This window comes from Neoarius graeffei, chromosome 22 (genome assembly GCF_027579695.1).
Source record: "Neoarius graeffei isolate fNeoGra1 chromosome 22, fNeoGra1.pri, whole genome shotgun sequence".
Taxonomy (NCBI): domain Eukaryota; kingdom Metazoa; phylum Chordata; class Actinopteri; order Siluriformes; family Ariidae; genus Neoarius; species Neoarius graeffei.
In genome coordinates, this window is record NC_083590.1 from 50,247,359 (window position 1) to 50,265,214 (window position 17,856).

At 42.8% G+C, this 17,856-nt stretch overlaps 1 protein-coding gene across 2 annotated transcripts in view; it reads right to left on the reverse strand.

Moving 5' to 3' along the window:
• Positions 1 to 17,856, reverse strand: part of setdb1a (SET domain bifurcated histone lysine methyltransferase 1a) — an 89,408-nt gene that overhangs the window by 35,008 nt on the left and 36,544 nt on the right. For both annotated transcript variants that reach the window (XM_060904925.1, XM_060904924.1), the window contains exons 10-11: positions 2,478 to 2,583; positions 2,075 to 2,393 (exon numbers count right to left, since the gene is read on the reverse strand). In XM_060904925.1, coding sequence (XP_060760908.1) covers positions 2,075 to 2,393; positions 2,478 to 2,583 — 425 coding nt within the window. The remainder of the gene's footprint in view (positions 1 to 2,074; positions 2,394 to 2,477; positions 2,584 to 17,856) is intronic.

Consider the following 17,856-nt stretch of genomic DNA (forward strand, 5'->3'; position numbering starts at 1 on the left):
TTGCGAGCTCGAGCTTGGTTGCTATAGTAACCCACAACAAGTTTGACAGGCATATCGGGGTTGGGGTTGGTTTGCTGGCAGCTTTGTCCCCCCCCCCCCCCCATTTTTTTTGTCCCCCCCAGTTCAAAAAACGTATCTGCGCCCCTGCGCATGACATCAATGCGAGGGACGCTTCGGGCTGTGAAGGTTCTGAATCTTCTCAATGGAAGGACGCAGAGGTTAGGGAGCTGATTTCCATTTGGGGGGGATGCAGCTATTCAAGCTAGATTGGATGGGTCATACCGCAACCGGGCGGTTTTACTTCCGTAAACACTGGCCATGCTCACTGCGTGTGACGTCGTCGTATCCTGCAATGCGCATGCGGAACACTTTTAGGTCGCTTTTCGTTCATACTGAGGATCACATACAAGTCGCATATATTTGTTAATGTGAACGACCTCACAAAAAAAATCGGATTTCACAAAAAAATCGGAATTGAGCATTAAGCCTTGCAGTGTGAACATAGCGTTAGTGTCTTTAGAAAACTCAGTTCACTGGGTTCCAGTCGTCCATAAATTGAATCAACAAACAAAAATAAACAGTCAAATGAAACAAACAAACAAACAACAACAAAAAAGTTGGTCTGCTGTGGGTGAGTTAAGATGTATGCTTTTATAAGCGGGCTTGTGTGTGTGTGTTCGTGTGTGTGTGTGTGTGTGGGGGGGGGGGGGGGGGGGGGGGGAGCAGGGGGTCGGCTGTGTGTGTGACCAGGGAATAGAGTAGCCGGAAGAGCAATGTAGAGAGGCTGGCAATTTTGCTGGAGGCCAGGTGCGAGAGTGGAGATCTGGGGAAATTATTTGAAGTAACCAAAGTAAGCCAGGCAAAACAGTTGCGCTTCCTATTATGGTACTTGTGCAATTTCCCGATCTGTCCGTTCCATTTCTTAGAAATCCCAGTCCCGTATTCCACCACGAGCCGTAAAATCCATTCAAAAGACGCCTCCGAAACTCTTCTTCCTAATGCTAAACCTGGCTCCTCTGCCACACGTAATGATGTGCCATTTACGGTAACTCTCACCACAGTTTGGCGTTTCACTTCCTGTTTTGTCAAAAGACCATGACCTGCCGTGTCGTACTAGGCCACTTGTGATTGGTCAGACAATTAAGAGAGAGGAAAAAACTACCAATTTCTGGTAAAGTTATATAAATGAAATAAGCGCATGTGTGTGAATGTAAACGTGATGTTAGATTAAAAAAAAAAAAAAATGCACTTTGACAGAGTGCCATTCTATCACACTCCACCGTTACAACTGACACTGGAGATTCTTTTCAGAAATATTACAGACACCCCATCATTCACACTTGCACTCATACTGAAAACCGTTTATTTCTTATACTGGAACAGTGCTGTGTGTAAATGGGAGCAAAACAATAAAGCTGAAACGTTATCTATTCCCTGGTGACCTAGTAATGTTAATGGTACTGTTTTCCTTTGGCTCCAGTGAGAGTCAGAAACACTGGATTAATGTGTTGTGACCGTAATGCACACAGTGTAGCCAGTGGAAACTTGCCAGCACATACATGCTCTACTATATGTGATTTCGGATCGCAGTGGAATCTGCTTCCCTCGCACTACACATCGCGCATGTTATAATCCATCAGCGACAACTACCGGTTTCAGAACAGTGGACTCGTCACTTTCTGTTTCCTTTACGATTTCATTTTTGACTTACAAAGAAGGAAAAGAATTACAATTTGCCTTTAAATTTTGTATCGGAGAAATTCATATTTGGTCTCACAGGTTTTACACGTTTCTTGGAGGTTCAGGTGTCTATTCCGTGATTATCTATCCTATGTTGTTTTGACTTGATCCAGTAACGGGTTTCATTTATGAAAGGGGCTATAAATATCTACTCACAGAACGTTTCACCATATTAATGATATGTTTCTGTCTGTCTATTAAAAATGTAACGTTTTGAGAGATTTCTCAGTTCTGCAGGAGAACCTATGTGTCAACTCCAGACAACACTTGCCTGAAAATCTACACAAAAATTTCAGAATATCAGTGAAAAAAAAAATAAAAATAACTGACTCACCCTGTGTTAGGTGAAGCGGTTACTGTGGGCTCAGTTTGTGCGGCGGGTTTCATGGTCTTCAGTGGCGAAGGAAAGGTGATCCTGTTCAGGACAACTCTCAGCTGTGACATTTGTATACTGGCAAATGTCTTTGTCACACTTGATGATGTTGTGACTGGGGAAACATTCTGGGAAACACTTGGAGCAGTAGAGATTTTTAAGGGTTCGATATTTGTGGTAACTGTTATTGAGGAGGTCGGAGTGGCGATGGCGTCGGTGGTGGTGGCAGTGGTAGTACTTGTGGGTAGTTTAATGTTCTTCTGAGGTGCAGTCCATCCAGCTGATGAGCAGAGAAAAAGAAGAATATGTGAGAGAAGAGTGTGTTTGGTGACAAGACACACACACACACACACACCCCTCATACCTTTAACAGGCTGATCCTTTTTCTGCTCAGCCATTCGCTTCTTGATCTTTTGGATTTGCTCCAATCGATTTGATCCCTTATATACCCACTCCTTCTCCTGATCATTCTGAAACAATTAACACACCCCCAAACACACATTTACCATCATGTTATGTATTATGTTAAAAAAAAAAAGTAATTTTACATCCACACGAATTAATGACAAAGCAGCACACTGTTCACTGTAAATGTGAGACATCAACCCATGAATTTAGTGGCATGAGCAAGCAACAAAGCCACAGCGTGAGATTCAGTAACGTGACCAAATCCGAACAGCCAGCTTGATTTATTCCTTGGACCAATCCTATGCCTGCAATTGGTTCCGATTTACTGTCAGACACAAAAATGGAGGAAATATTTATAACTATAGTTTGATTTTATCCTGTCACATAGACCTCTCATCAAATATGGATGTTACAAAAGAAAATATGGCTTGGAAGCAAGTAGCAGACATTGTCACTACCTTTATTGAGTGTAGATAGCTAGTACAATTAGTTCAGTTTCCTAATCTGCCAACAAAGCTAGCACAAATATGTAAATCAAAATCAACCAATTCACACTGATTAACGTGTTAATTAATCTGTGTATAACTACTTAGATTCAAAGATTCACTGCAATACAGTGTCATGACCTGGAGGCCGTGGATGTAGATTGGACCCAGTGAGTAACTACAAAAGTCGCAGATTAGAACTCAAGGCCAATTTATGCTGACAACCCAGTCCTCGCAGACGGTGTCGCAGACAGTGTCTGCGTAGCCCCCCCACCTTCGCAGACGCTCTGCGCGCACCTCCCAAAAATTGTGACCACCGCAGAAGCCTCGCAGACAAGAGGGCTCTGAGTGGTCCACTCTACATCCGCTGTACACGCACTTCCGCTTCCCTACTTTCCCGGTTTGTTTTGTTTTCACGACCGGCATTTTTAAAAACACGAGCGAAGATGGAGCAGCACGAAGAGCGGTTGATCGAGGAAGTGAGGAAGTACGTACATCTATACGACTCCAGTTCTAGTCATTATAAGTAACCGGAGGATAAACACTCCACTAACCACACCCACCAACTACTCCTAGCGACTTCGCGCCCCCTTGCGTTGTGCCGGTGAATAACATCGCGCACGCCTATTCCCCCGCTCAACAATAAATTACAACTGTCTGCGAAAAGCTGTCTGCGAAAGCCTTGTCGCACGAGCATGCAGAGGCCTTAAGGCGTACAGTACCTGATAAGAAAGATGTTGAGGAGATCAGGCGTGAAGCAGGCGCAGCAGCGCAGTCTGAAATATCCTGGCCAATTCAAAGAATGGCACAGCTGCTACAGAATAAACAGTCACAATAATCCCAGGAGAAATCTGAGCACAGCCAGCAAAACGATAACCAGGAAAAAAGTAGAGTCCTGAGTCGAAGTCAGGGTCAAAAATTCCCAAAAACAGCAGGGAAAGCTTATAATCCAAAACATAATCCAAGTCAGGGAACCAGAGAAAGGCAGCAGAGAAAAACCAAAAACAAATGTGAACTTGATGTTACGGCGAGTATTTTTCCACGTCGTGTAATTCTCCCCATCGTGTTTATATATTATGACACAAAGATCCTAACATCCTGTGGCATGGTAAGCCACCAGAAGTGTTGCCCGAGTACCGCAAGAGTATGAGCCACCCCAGGATGACAGGCTAGGGGGGAGCTGTGCCCCCACTGGGAGCGCACACAAAGAGGCACATAAAGGCAGTTGGGTGGGCTGTTACCTGATCCAGGATCACTGAACAGGGTTTTCTGGATGGCAGTTTCTATGTCAAGCCAGGTGGAAGCCACAAGACAACGAACAGGTGCCTTGCTGAGAGTCCAGAGAAAACTGCCTGGAGAGAGCGCATCTGGCTTGACATTCTTAGAGCCTGGTCTAAGAGAGGAAAAAATTAAAATGGGGAAAAAAACCAACCATCTGGCTTGGCACGAGTTGAGACGTTTAGCAGACCCAAGATATTCGAGTTCCTTATAATCTGTCCATATAATGAATGGGATTTCAGTCCCTTCCAGTCAATGCCTCCACTCTTCCAGAGCCAGCTTGATAGAGAGTAGTTCTTGATCTCCAATGCTATAGTTGCGTTCAGCTGGAGTCAAGCGATGAGAAAATGATGTGCAGGAGTGCACCTTATTATCCTTGGCTGATCTCTGAGACAGGACAGCCCCAACACCTGTGTCCGAGGCGTCCACTTCAAGGATAAACTGAGCGGCAGGGTCAGGGATGATGAGAACAGGTATCGTGGAGAATCTGCTCTTTAGAGAAGAGAAGGCACTCTCGGCATGGTTAGTCCACAAGAAGGGGTGTTTGGAAGATCTAAGCTCGGTCAGGGGAGCTGCGATGGCATTATAGTTCCTGATAAATCTCTGATAGAAGTTGGCAAACCCCAAAAAACACAGCATTTCCTTGCGGGAAGAGGAAACGGGCCACCCAGAGACCACCCTGACCTTGTCAGGGTCCATTTGAACGAACCCGGGGGATATCACAAAGCCAAAGAAGGAAAACCGTGTGCTTGTGAAATTCACACTTTTGTACTTTGGCAAAAAGTTGGTTCTCTTGGAGCCACTGCAGGATGTGGAGTCGATAGACCTCCAATGTCGGAGAGAAAATGAGAACGTTGTCGAGATATACGAAGACGAACTGGTTAATAAAGTCTCATAAAACATCACTGATCAGAGCTTGGACGACAGAGGGGGCATTAGTAAGCCCAAATGGAACAACCAAGTGTTCGTAGTGGCCAGTGGGCATGTTGAATGCGGTCTTCCACTCATCTCCTTCCTTTACTTGCACCAGGTGGTAGGCATTGCGGAGATTTAACTTAGTGAAAAACTGAGCCCCTTGAAGTAATTCGAAGGCAGTGGACATGAGTGGTAGGGGGTAGCAGTTCTTAACAGTAATAGCACTTAGTCCCCCATAGTCAATGCAGGTCCTGAAGGACTTATCTTTTTTCTCCACAAAAAAGAACCCCGCTGCAGGAGGGGAAGATGATGGATGGATAATATCAGGTGCTAGTGACTCCAAGATGTATTTGTCCATGGCCTCCTGCTCCAGGGGTGAAAGAGAATAGATAGATGCCCTGGGAGGTGTGGTTCTAGGTAATAGCTCTATTGCACAATTGTAGGGCCAATGGGGGCAAGAAAGGTGGCGCAAACCTTACTGAAGACCAAATGAAGATCCAGATATTTGGAGGGCACCTTGCAGAGATCCGTAGTCTCATCAGGGTTGGTATCAAGAAGAAAAACTTTGTCATGTACACACTTCAAGCACAGTGATCTTCATCCTCTGCATTTAACCCATCTGAAGCAGTGAACACATGCGCACTGGGCAGCCATACTACAGCGCCCGGGGAGCAGTTAGGGGTTAGGTACCTTGCTCAAAGGCACTTCAGCCCAAGGCCACCCCATGCTAACCTAACTGCATGTCTTTGAACTGTGGGGGAAACCAGAGCACCCAGAGGAAACACACGCGGACACGGGGAGAACATGCAAACTCCACACATAAAGGCCCCCGCCGGCCGCTGGGCTCAAACCCAGAACCTTCTTGCTGTAAGGCAACAGTGCTAACCACTACACCACAGAAGGCAGAAAGGTAGCCAGGCAGTGCGCACTTCAGGAGAGGACTGTTCCATCGCTCCAGTTGATGTGGAGGTTGTGGAGGCGTAACCAGGGAAGGCCAAGCACAATAGGCTCAAGGGTGTAAAATGAAATCGATTTGATGTGATTACTTGAAACCTTCAAAATAACTAAGTCTGTGACATGGGAGATGGGACCGAGTTGAAGCCCGTTCACAGCACTGGTCACAAGGGAACAATCTAACTCCCGCAAGGGGATGCCCAGTTCCTCAGCCCAGGAAGTCATGGTAAAACTCTGGTCAGCACTGAAATCAATGAGAGCTTGGATAGACTGGGTCTTATCCTGGAATGTGATCTTGACAGTCAATGTTAACCTAGCAGTAAAGAAATCAAGTGTAGAGATGCCCACCTGTATCCCTGCATTTACTGGTGGGTAGACCCCTTTTACCAGGCAATGAGAGATAAAATGTCCAGACTGTCCACAGTAAAAACAGGAACAAATTTCTTGACAGCATCACCTGTTGTCTGGGGTTATCTGGGTCCTGCCTAGTTGCATGGGCTCCAATTCATCAGGGGTGGCATTTTCAATGGAGGGGCGACAATCCTGGGTTCAACCCTATGGCTGCACCTCCAGTCCCTTCTCTGATTACATGGTTGTAGGCGAGCATTCACCTGACTGGCCAGGTCTACCAAGCCATCTAGGCTCTCAGGAAGGTCATGAGGCACAATCTCATCCAAGATGGCAAGATCAAGCAGATGAAAGAAGGCATCGTATAAGGCACTTATGTTCCAGTCGACTACAATGGCAAGAGTCCAGAATTCGATGGTGTAATCATAAACTGAGTGAGCACCTTGCTTCTGTCCCATTAGTTGTCTCAGTGCCTCCCTGTCCTTGGGAGAACGGTCAAAAACCTTCTGCATCTCTTCAGAGAATTCCCTGAAACTCTAACAGCAAGGCACCCTGGTGTCCCAAACAACTGTTTCCCACTCTCATGCCCTGCCCACCTCCTTCAAGGAAACACCCATTGCCAACCTCTTTGCTTTTTGATTAATTTTCATCCTTGCTTGAGTCTGCCATTCTCCCTCCTGGGAAGTTAATAATTGCAGGCGATTTTAACTTCCATATGGACAATATACCTAGGGACTCTAACGCATCTAATTTTATGGATCATCTTCAAATGTTTGGTCTTGTACAACACGTGGCTGGTCCAAGTCACGAACGTAGTCACTTACTCGAACACAATTACCAAGCAGGATGATGAATTAGCTGTCCATCCATCTGTCTTGTTTGAACTGACATCTGACCATGCCTCAGTCACTTCCCATCTTACGTTTCCACAACCTAAGCCAACCAGAGTTCTCGGTAATTAACGTCATCTTTGACAACTGGACATCAATGACTTCATAGAATCTATACAGGCATCTTCTCTTGCTAATGATCCTCAACAGTAGAACTCTACCATCAAGGTCTATGAAATATAATACCGTCCTGCGAAAGCTACTTGACGTACATGCCCCTCAATGAACTCGGTATGCAACCCTCTGCCTGTATGCTCCGTGGTTTGATAAGAAAGAGAAACTTACTAAAATGTTGTCTCAAGCGTAAATGGAGATCAATGCACTTAGGAGGTTGACCGTCAAATTTATCGCGACCAATGCGTGAGTCACCATCAATTACTGGATCAGGCTAAAATGTCATATCACACCACTAAGCTGCAGGGTCTTGAGTCAAAAAAAAAAAAAAAAAAAATCGCTATTCGGAAAAGTTGATGCAATGGTACATGGCCAGAGACCTAAGATTCTGCCCTCTTCAAATTACCAAGGATGACCTTGCTGATGCCTTCACTGATCACTTTAACAACAAGTGTTGCTAGGCAAAACAAATCTCACCCGGCAGCACTTTATACCCATATGTTGATAATGGTAATATTTCTCAATCATCAGCTGTCAGCTTATAGTCCGATGAAAATCCATGACCTTGAGTTTGACATTTCAAAGTCATTCAAGGTCAAAGGTCATGACAGCAACTGAAAGCCCATATGGGACTTTTATATTTTGATAATGGTAAACATCTGGCTATCATGAACCATTTTAAAGTTACAGCCCTCTGAAAATCTATGACCTTCAGTTTAACCTTTCAAAGTCACTCAAGGTCAAAGATCATGGTGCCAAATGAAAGGCCATATGGGAGTTCCTATATGCTCATAATAGTAAACATCTGTCGATCAGCAACCGTTTGAGTTATAATGGAAAATGTTATTTTGGCCAAAAAATTGACCTTTATGGTGACCTTGATCCATGTCAGCTGTCCAATTATCGGCCAATATCAAACCTCCCCTTTAGCTCCAAGATCCTTGAAAAAGTTGTGGTACAGCAGTTATGCTTATATTTACATAGGAATTACATCCATGAAATGTATCAGTCAGGATTTAGACCTCATCATCGCACAGAGACAGCTCTGGTTAAAGTAGTAAATGACCTACTGTTGGCGTCTGATCAGGGCTGTGTCTCGCTTGACCTTAGTGCAGCATTTGATACCATTGATCATTCCATTCTTCTGGATAGACTAGAAAATGTTGTGGGAGTTAAGGGAATGGCCCTCTCCTGGCTCAGGTCTTATTTAACTGATCGCTATCAGTATGTTGATATAAGTAGTGATATTTCTAGACATACTGAGGTAAAATTTGACGTTCCACAAGGTTCTGTCTTGGGTCCACTGCTTTTTTCTTTATATATGTTACCTCTGGGTGATATTATTCATAAGCATTGTATTAGTTTCCACTGTTATGCTGATGACACACAGTTGTATGTCTCTGCAAAACCTGATGAGAGACACCAGCTTAATAGAATTGATGAATGTGTAAAGGACATTAGACACTGGATGCTTATTAATTTCCTTCTGCTTAACTCTGACAAGACTGAAATACTTGTACTAGGACCACATGCAGCTAGAAGCAAGTTTTCTGATTCCACAGTAACTCTGGATGGCCTTTCTGTTTCTTCACGTGCAGCAGTAAAAGACCTCGGAGTGATTATTGACCCCAGTCTTTCATTCGAAACTCACATTGACAACATTACCGGATAGCTTTCTTTCATCTCAGAAATATTGCTAAGATAAGAAGTTTAATGTCACTACATGACATGGAAAAACTAGTTCATGCTTTCGTTACCTCCAGGTTGGATTATTTTAATACCTTACCCACTGGATGTTCCAATAAGTGCATAAAAAAGCTCCAGTTAGTTCAAAATGCAGCAGCAAGAGTCCTTACTAGAACTAGAAAATATGACCACATCACCCGTCTTATCCACACTGCACTGGCTCCAAATCAAATTTCATATTGATTATAAAATACTACTATTGACCTTTAAAGCACTGAATGGTCTCGCACCACAGTACCTGAGTGAACTTCTGCTCCTCTATGATCCGCCACATCTACTTGGATCAAAAGGTGCAGGCTGTCTGCTGGTACCTCGTATAGTGAAGGCTACATCAGGGGGCAGAGCCTTTTCTTACAAAGCCTCACAGTTATGGAACAGCCTTCCAAGTAACGTTTGGGAATCAGACACAGTCTCATTGTTTAAGTCTAGGCTGAAAACATATCTGTTTAGTCAAGCCTCTTGTTAATGGTGTTTATGAGGTAAAGGTGCAGATCTGGAGGGTCCTCAGACATAGAGTGTTTTGGTAAACTGGGATGTATGGATGCTGTCAGTTCCCCACTCACTTGCTCACTCAAGTTTGTTGACAGTGTAGTGGCTGGCTGCTTTATGTCCTGGCTCTCCCCTTTTAATTATGCTGTCATAGTTAGCTGCCAGAGACAAAACAAACAAATCGCACTGATTACAATACCTCGCCCCACTTACTCCGTCGTGGGCGAGGTAATAAAATCCAAAGCTTCAGGCCTGCAACTACACTAGTTGATGATCTCAATCCTTTCATTTTCAGAGGTTGTGGTTGGGTGATCATCTTACCGAATTCTCTCAGCTTGACCCTGATGTTGTTCGATCCATCATGAATTCACCAACCAAGTCTTGCAGCCCTGATTCCATACCAACAAGTCTACTTATAAAGTGCCTACACTGGTTACTTCCAGTCATTACGAATATTGTTAACCTGTCCCTTTTGTCTGCAACAGTTCCTAGTATCTTCAAGACTGCCCAAGTAATACCTCTTATAAAAGAAGTTATCTTTACATCCGGATGTTCTGAATCACTATAGACCGATCTCCAATCTCAGCTGCTTATCAAAAGTCTGGAACATGCTGTTGCACCTCAGTTATATCACCACCTTGCTGTAAACAATTTGTATCCTAAGATGCAATCAGCCTATTGTCAACACCACAGCACTGAGACCCCACTCCTTCGTGTCCATGATGATCTGCTCAGAGCTGTACACAAGGGTTTTGAAGCTTTGCTTGTACTTTTAGATTTTTCAGCAGCCTTTGACACCATCGATCATAGCACTCTGATTGGACCATGATTAATTGCACTGGCTTTAAAATGCTCTCTGGAGAAGATGGCTGTGCTTCACTTTCTCCTGGTTCTCAACAGGACTGTGTCTTGTGTTGCTAAAGTGCTTAAAGCTCATAGGCAATGGTTTTCAATTTATGCACATTTGAAACTTTATATGTTAAAAAAACCCTCTGTAATTTTCTTCTGAAGAAGTATTGTTAATAAGTAATAATTAAAATAATTTAGCATGGATTGTGGCGAATTTCTGTTTGGTGTTTTTCGTGACCACTCGGCGCGTGACGTCATTCAAGACAAACAAACCGCTTGAGTTGAGTCCACTTCCGTTTACTTGCATTGCCGTTCGGCTTGAGTGCAGACGTGCGTTCGGAAATTTCCAAAGAAAAACCATGGCTTATTGTTGTGCAGTGAACTGTAACAACGGGACCGGTTCAGGAAGAAGTTTTTACCTTTTTCCGAGAGAGGAGAAGAAATGGAGAGAGTGGATTGGCTTTTTCCGGAAGAGGAGGAGCAAGTGAGTTGGCTTTTTCCGAAAAAGGAAAAGAGGTGGAGTGAGTGGGTTGGCTTTTTCCAAAAGAGAAGAGGTGGAGCGAGGGGGTTGGCTTTTTCCGAAAAAGGAGAAAAGGTGGAGAGAGTGGGTTGGCTTTTTCCAGAAGAGGAGACGAGGCGGAGAGAATGGATTGTGCACGTGAAGCCAGAGGGTTGGCTTTTTCCGAAAGAGGAGACGAGGCAGAGAGAGTGGCTTGTGCGCGTGAAACAAAATCAAGCAGTCAAAGAAGAAACGGACCAGCAACGCTCAAGCAAAAAGGAGAAGATAGGAGGTAAACATTTTTACTTTTGCTTGCAATTGACAAGAATCCTGAGGGATCCTGTACAATCATTGTGGAAATGAGACAAAGGGACATTTCCTCGCTTAGAGGAGGCTATAAATAGTATAATGCCGCAGATGGCAGGCTAATGTGGCCTACCGGTGCACTGTCAAGTAATCGTTACCTATATCCACTAGGGAGGGTGCTTTAATTATTCTTCAAAAGGGATCTTATTTAGTATTGCAACGAAAGTAAGAATTTATCATAACTACCAGGATAAATCGTTTGGGCACGAGTCTTGTTGAGGTCCAGGGTCACCGCGATCAGAGTCGGCAGAGTTGCTGTCCGATTCCGAGGCCGTGCGGTCAAACCAGTGAGCCACATTCACCGATTGCTTCACAACGGCCATAGGTTCATACATATATGGTTTCACCTCTCAATATTCAACTTGGAGAGCTCCTACTTCAAAATCACTACTGCTTTCAGACATTTTATACAACCTCTCACGACCAAAATCCGTACACGTGTGCTCAGTTCACAAGTAAACACAGAACTGCTTCCAGTCTGTTTGGCTTGAATGATGTCACGACGACTGGAAACAAACCTTCAGAAACTGGGCAAAACAGTATGTTTTAACCGTTTTATTCAATTTTAGGGTGCAAATTAGAACCTAGGAAGATTGAATTCGCTTTTTGGGTCGTTCTTCTAGACAGTAAAGTTGATATTCTACGTTTCACCTCCAACCATTGCCTATGACCTTTAAGTTGTAATTATCATCACTATTTTCCTAAAGCAGTCCAGGTAACTGTAGGGGTGAGAAGCCCCCTTTTTTTTTTGCATTCTATTTTTCTTCTGTTTATGTTAGGGAGTTAGGTAAGATCCCTGTATTTTCTTTCATTTTCCTTTGTAGACCAGGTCAGCTAGGTTATTAAACCTAGATTGTTTTGTTTGTTATTTTGGGCCATGCTCACCTTGACGCTAACTTACCTCTGAAATAAATAAGCTGTACTTTGGACTGCAATCGACTGTGGCACTGGTTGTCCTTGGGAGCGGGGAAAGGGGAAGTCATGTATGCACACACACATACATACATGCATACATACATATATATACACATTATATATATATATATATATATATATATATATATATATATATATATATATATATACACACACACACACACACACACACACACTATATATATACACACACACACACACACACACACACACACACCTGATTCGAAAAAAGGTGGGACAAAGAACAAATTGTAAATAAAAATGGAATGCAATGATGTGGAAGTTTCAAAATTCCATATTTTATTCAGAATAGAACATAGATGACATATCAAATGTTTAAACTGAGAAAATGTATCATTTAAAGAGAAAAATTAGGTGATTTTAAATTTCATGACAACAACACATCTCAAAAAAGTTGGGACAAGGCCATGTTTACCACTGTGAGACATCCCCTTTTCTCTTTACAACAGTCTGTAAACGTCTGGGGACTGAGGAGACAAATTGCTCAAGTTTAGGGACAGGAATGTTAACCCATTTTTGTCTAATGCAGGATTCTAGTTGCTCAACTGTCTTAGGTCTTTTTTGTCGTATCTTCCGTTTTATGATGCGCCAAATGTTTTCTATGGGTGAAAGATCTGGATTGCAGGCTGGCCAGTTCAGTACCCGGACCCTTCTTCTACGCAGCCATGATGCTGTAATTGATGCAGTATGTGGTTTGGCATTGTCATGTTGGAAAATGCAAGGCCTTCCCTGAAAGAGACGTCGTCTGGATGGGAGCATATGTTGCTCGAGAACCTGGATATACCTTTCAGCATTGATGGCGTCTTTCCAGATGTGTAAGCTGCCCATGCCACACGCACTAATGCAACCCCATACCATCAGAGATGCAGGCTTCTGAACTGAGCACTGATAACAACTCGGGTCATCCTTCTCCTCTTTAGTCCGAATGACACGGCGTCCTTGATTTCCATAAAGAACTTCAAATTTTGATTCGTCTGACCACAGAACAGTTTTCCACTTTGCCACAGTCCATTTTAAATGAGCCTTGGCCCAGAGAAGACGTCTGCGCATCTGGATCATGTTTAGATACGGCTTCTTCTTTGAACTATAGAGTTTTAGCTGGCAACGGCGGATGGCACGGTGAATTGTGTTCACAGATAATGTTCTCTGGAAATATTCCTGAGCCCATTTTGTGATTTCCAATACAGAAGCATGCCTGTATGTGATGCAGTGCCGTCTAAGGGCCCGAAGATCACGGGCACCCAGTATGGCTTTCCGGCCTTGACCCTCACGCACAGAGGATTCCAGATTCTCTGAATCTTTTGATGATATTATGCACTGTAGATGATGATATGTTCAAACTCTTTGCAATTTTACACTGTCGAACTCCTTTCTGATATTGCTCCACTATTTGTCGGTGCAGAATTCGGGGGATTGGTGATCCTCTTCCCATCTTTACTTCTGAGAGCCGCTGCCACTCCAAGATGCTCTTTTTATACCCAGTCATGTTAATGACCTATTGCCAATTGACCTAATGAGTTGCAATTTGGTCCTCCAGCTGTTCCTTTTTTGTACCTTTAACTTTTCCAGCCTCTTATTGCCCCTGTCCCAACTTTTTGGAGATGTGTTGCTGTCATGAAATTTCAAATGAGCCAATATTTGGCATGAAATTTCAAAATGTCTCACTTTCGACATTTGATATGTTGTCTATGTTCTATTGTGAATACAATACCAGTTTTTGAGATTTGTAAATTATTGCATTCTGTTTTTATTTACAATTTGTACTTTGTCCCAACTTTTTTGGAATCGGGGTTGCGTGTGTGTGTGTGTGTATATATAAATAAAATATACACACACACACAAATATATCACACACACATTTTATATACAAGTCTCCTGCGGTTTTTGGACTTGTTTTTTTTCCCCTTTTGCTGCCCAGCATAGTCATGTACATATCCATAATCTGCATTGTTAACATGCCATCCCTTTTATTTTGCTTCTGATCTGAACTGGAGATAAGGCCACACTAATTTAATTAGTTGGTTCTTGGATTTTTTCAGGAAAAATATGAAGCAAGTGCGCGAAATAAAAATAAAAATAAAATTTAAAAAAAATGCTCTGATAGTAAAATTAGCAGTGGAAATAGAGGGCTTTCATAATAGAGAAACAAAACAAAGACAATACATTATTGTTACACATTTCATATGGCTCTTTTAATAGCTTATCTTATTTCCACCCATATGCATTAAGGGCTAGCTCTGGCTGCACGTCTTTTATCAGGCAAACCAGTAAACAGATAGGCTAAACAAATGATTGAATTACAGTCAATTGAACATCTACAATGCACAGAAAAAAAGATTTGACCAGAAGTAGGCTACTTCTGATGGCTAAATACTTTGAATGATTTTCTGTTTGCCCCTCACATCAATCAATGAAATATATAAATTAAATCCACCTCCACAGAGTTGTTGTCCAAGTTGGCACATCGCAGGGTAACAAGCTCACGGCATCTTGAGTACAACTGTGCAAAGTTTTCCCCCTCTTGAATTTCGACACACCTGCCAAAGATTTTACACTTCTGTTCGCTGAATATCCTAACAATCACAACCACAGGCTTTGCAGGATTCCCCTCCACAGGCATGTTTCTTCCACAAGTCTTTATCTAAAGTGAAAGGGGCGATTTGATTGGTTTTCGACGTCACGTGACCTCAACCTGCAGTCGATTTCGATTTTTTTTTTCCATTTTGCATTTTCTTTAAGCGGCGATTCCGAGAACCAACTAATCAAATTGGTGTGGCCTAATTGTCTCATATATATCCACACCCACAGTCTCTGTGTAAGCACTGGGGTGGAAGGCTGCAGATTTTTTTTTCTTTTTTTTAAAAATCATCATTGATGCCAAATGAGAGGATGTGTGTGGAGAAACCCCTTTCTTTGTACATGGTTTTGCTATTTATTGATGCAGAATTTAAAGATTTTAATCTGCATGGTAAATACATATAACATGAAATCATGTAAGTTTTTGTTCGTTTTACTCCTTCATTCTTTCAGTTTTTCCAAAAGAAATAAAGATTAGCTTATCAAGGTGCAGCAATCTGATAGCTCAATAGCCACATGTCTGTCTGCTGCTCAAAAACAGGAAGATGTGAACAGCATCCCCTCAGGCGGGAAGGGAAAACAGCAACAACAAAACGTAAACGAAAAATAATACACATTATGACCCTGTGGTCATAACACCAGTTTATGAACTCAGCCTCATCTACATATGAACTTGATTGTTGGAGCAGCCAATTGACTGATCAGTGCCAGTGCTGGTCAGCCCATGGTTGAAGCCTGAAGGCTCTCCATCTGGGAGGAGAGTCTTTGCAGAGAGTCAGTGATAGAAAACATGCTCTGGTGAACTCCTAAGATGTCATGCTGATGAGAGCTGAGAACCGAGCCCTGTTTAGCCCAGCTTTGAGAGCATTGTAGTGTGCTGGGTCCATAGTGAGGCCGAAAAAATCTGTCACCGACCAGAGGCCATGGGAGTAGACTGGATCCAGTGAGTAATTACAAAAAAGTCACAGATTAGAACTAAGGCATACCTGATAAGCAGGAAGGTGAGGAGATCAGGCAGAAAGCAAGCGCAATAGCGCAATCTGAAATATTCTGGCCAGTTCCAAGGACGGCACAGCTGACATAAAGTAAACAGTCACAATAATCCCAAGAGAAATCCGGGTATAGCCGGCAAAAAGATAACCGGGAAAACAGAGTCCTGAGTCAAAGTCACAGTCAAAAATTCCCCAAAACAGCAGGTAAATCTCGTAATTCAAAACATAATCCAAGTCAGGGAACCAGAGAAAGGCAGTACAACCCCGATTCCAAAAAAGTTGGGACAAAGAACAAATTGTAAATAAAAACGGAATGCAATGATGTGGAAGTTTCAAAATTCCATATTTTATTCAAAATAGAACATAGATGACATATCAAATGTTTAAACTGAGAAAATGTATCATTTAAAGAGAAAAATTAGATGATTTTAAATTTCATGACAACAACACATCTCAAAAAAGTTGGGACAAGGCCATGTTTCCCACTGTGAGACATCCCCTTTTCTCTTTACAACAGTCTGTAAACGTCTGGGGACTGAGGAGACAAGTTGCTCAAGTTTAGGGATAGGAATGTTAACCCATTCTTGTCTAATGTAGGATTCTAGTTGCTCAACTGTCTTAGGTCTTTTTTGTCGGAACTTCCGTTTTATGATGCGCCAAATGTTTTCTATGGGTGAAAGATCTGGACTGCAGGCTGGCCAGTTCAGTACCCGGACCCTTCTTCTACGCAGCCATGATGCTGTAATTGATGCAGTATGTGGTTTGGCATTGTCATGTTGGAAAATGCAAGGCCTTCCCTGAAAGAGACGTCGTCTGGATGGGAGCATATGTTGCTCTAGAACCTGGATATACCTTTCAGCATTGCTGGTGTCTTTCCAGATGTGTAAGCTGCCCATGCCACACGCACTAATGCAACCCCATACCATCAGAGATGCAGGCTTCTGAACTGAGCGCTGATAACAACTTGGGTCGTCCTTCTCCTCTTTAGTCCGAATGACACGGCGTCCCTGATTTCCATAAAGAACTTCAAATTTTGATTCGTCTGACCACAGAACAGTTTTCCACTTTGCCACAGTCCATTTTAAATGAGCCTTGGCCCAGAGAAGACATCTGTGCTTCTGGAGCGTGTTTAGATATGGCTTCTTCTTTGAACTATAGAGTTTTAGCTGGCAACGGCAGATGGCATGGTGTTAACAGATAATGTTCTCTGGAAATATTCCTGAGCCCATTTTGTGATTTTCCAATACAGAAGCATGCCTGTATGTGATGCAGTGCCGTCTAAGGGCCAGAAGATCACGGGCACCCGGTATGGTTTTCCGGCCTTGACCCTTACGCACAGAGATTCTTCTAGATTCTCTGAATCTTTTGATGATATTATGCACTGTAGATGATGATATGTTCAAACTCTTTGCAATTTTACACTGTCGAACTCCTTTCTGATATTGCTCCACTATTTGTCGGTGCAGAATTAGGGGGATTGGTGATCCTCTTCCCATCTTCATTTCTGAGAGCCGCTGCCACTCCAAGATGCTCTTTTTATACCCAGTCATGTTAATGACCTATTGCCAATTGACCTAATAAGTTGCAATTTGGTCCTCCAGCTGTTCCTTTTTTATACCTTTAACTTTTCCAGCCTCTTATTGCCCCTGTCCCAACTTTTTGGAGATGTGTTGCGGTCATGAAATTTCAAATGAGCCAATATTTGGCATGAAATTTCAAAATGTCTCACTTTCAACATCTGATATGTTGTCTATATTCAATTGTGAATACAATATCAGTTTTTGAGATTTGTAAATTATTGCATTCTGTTTTTATTTACAATTTGTACTTTGTCCCAACTTTTTTGGAATCGGGGTTGTTGAAAAAAAAACAAACA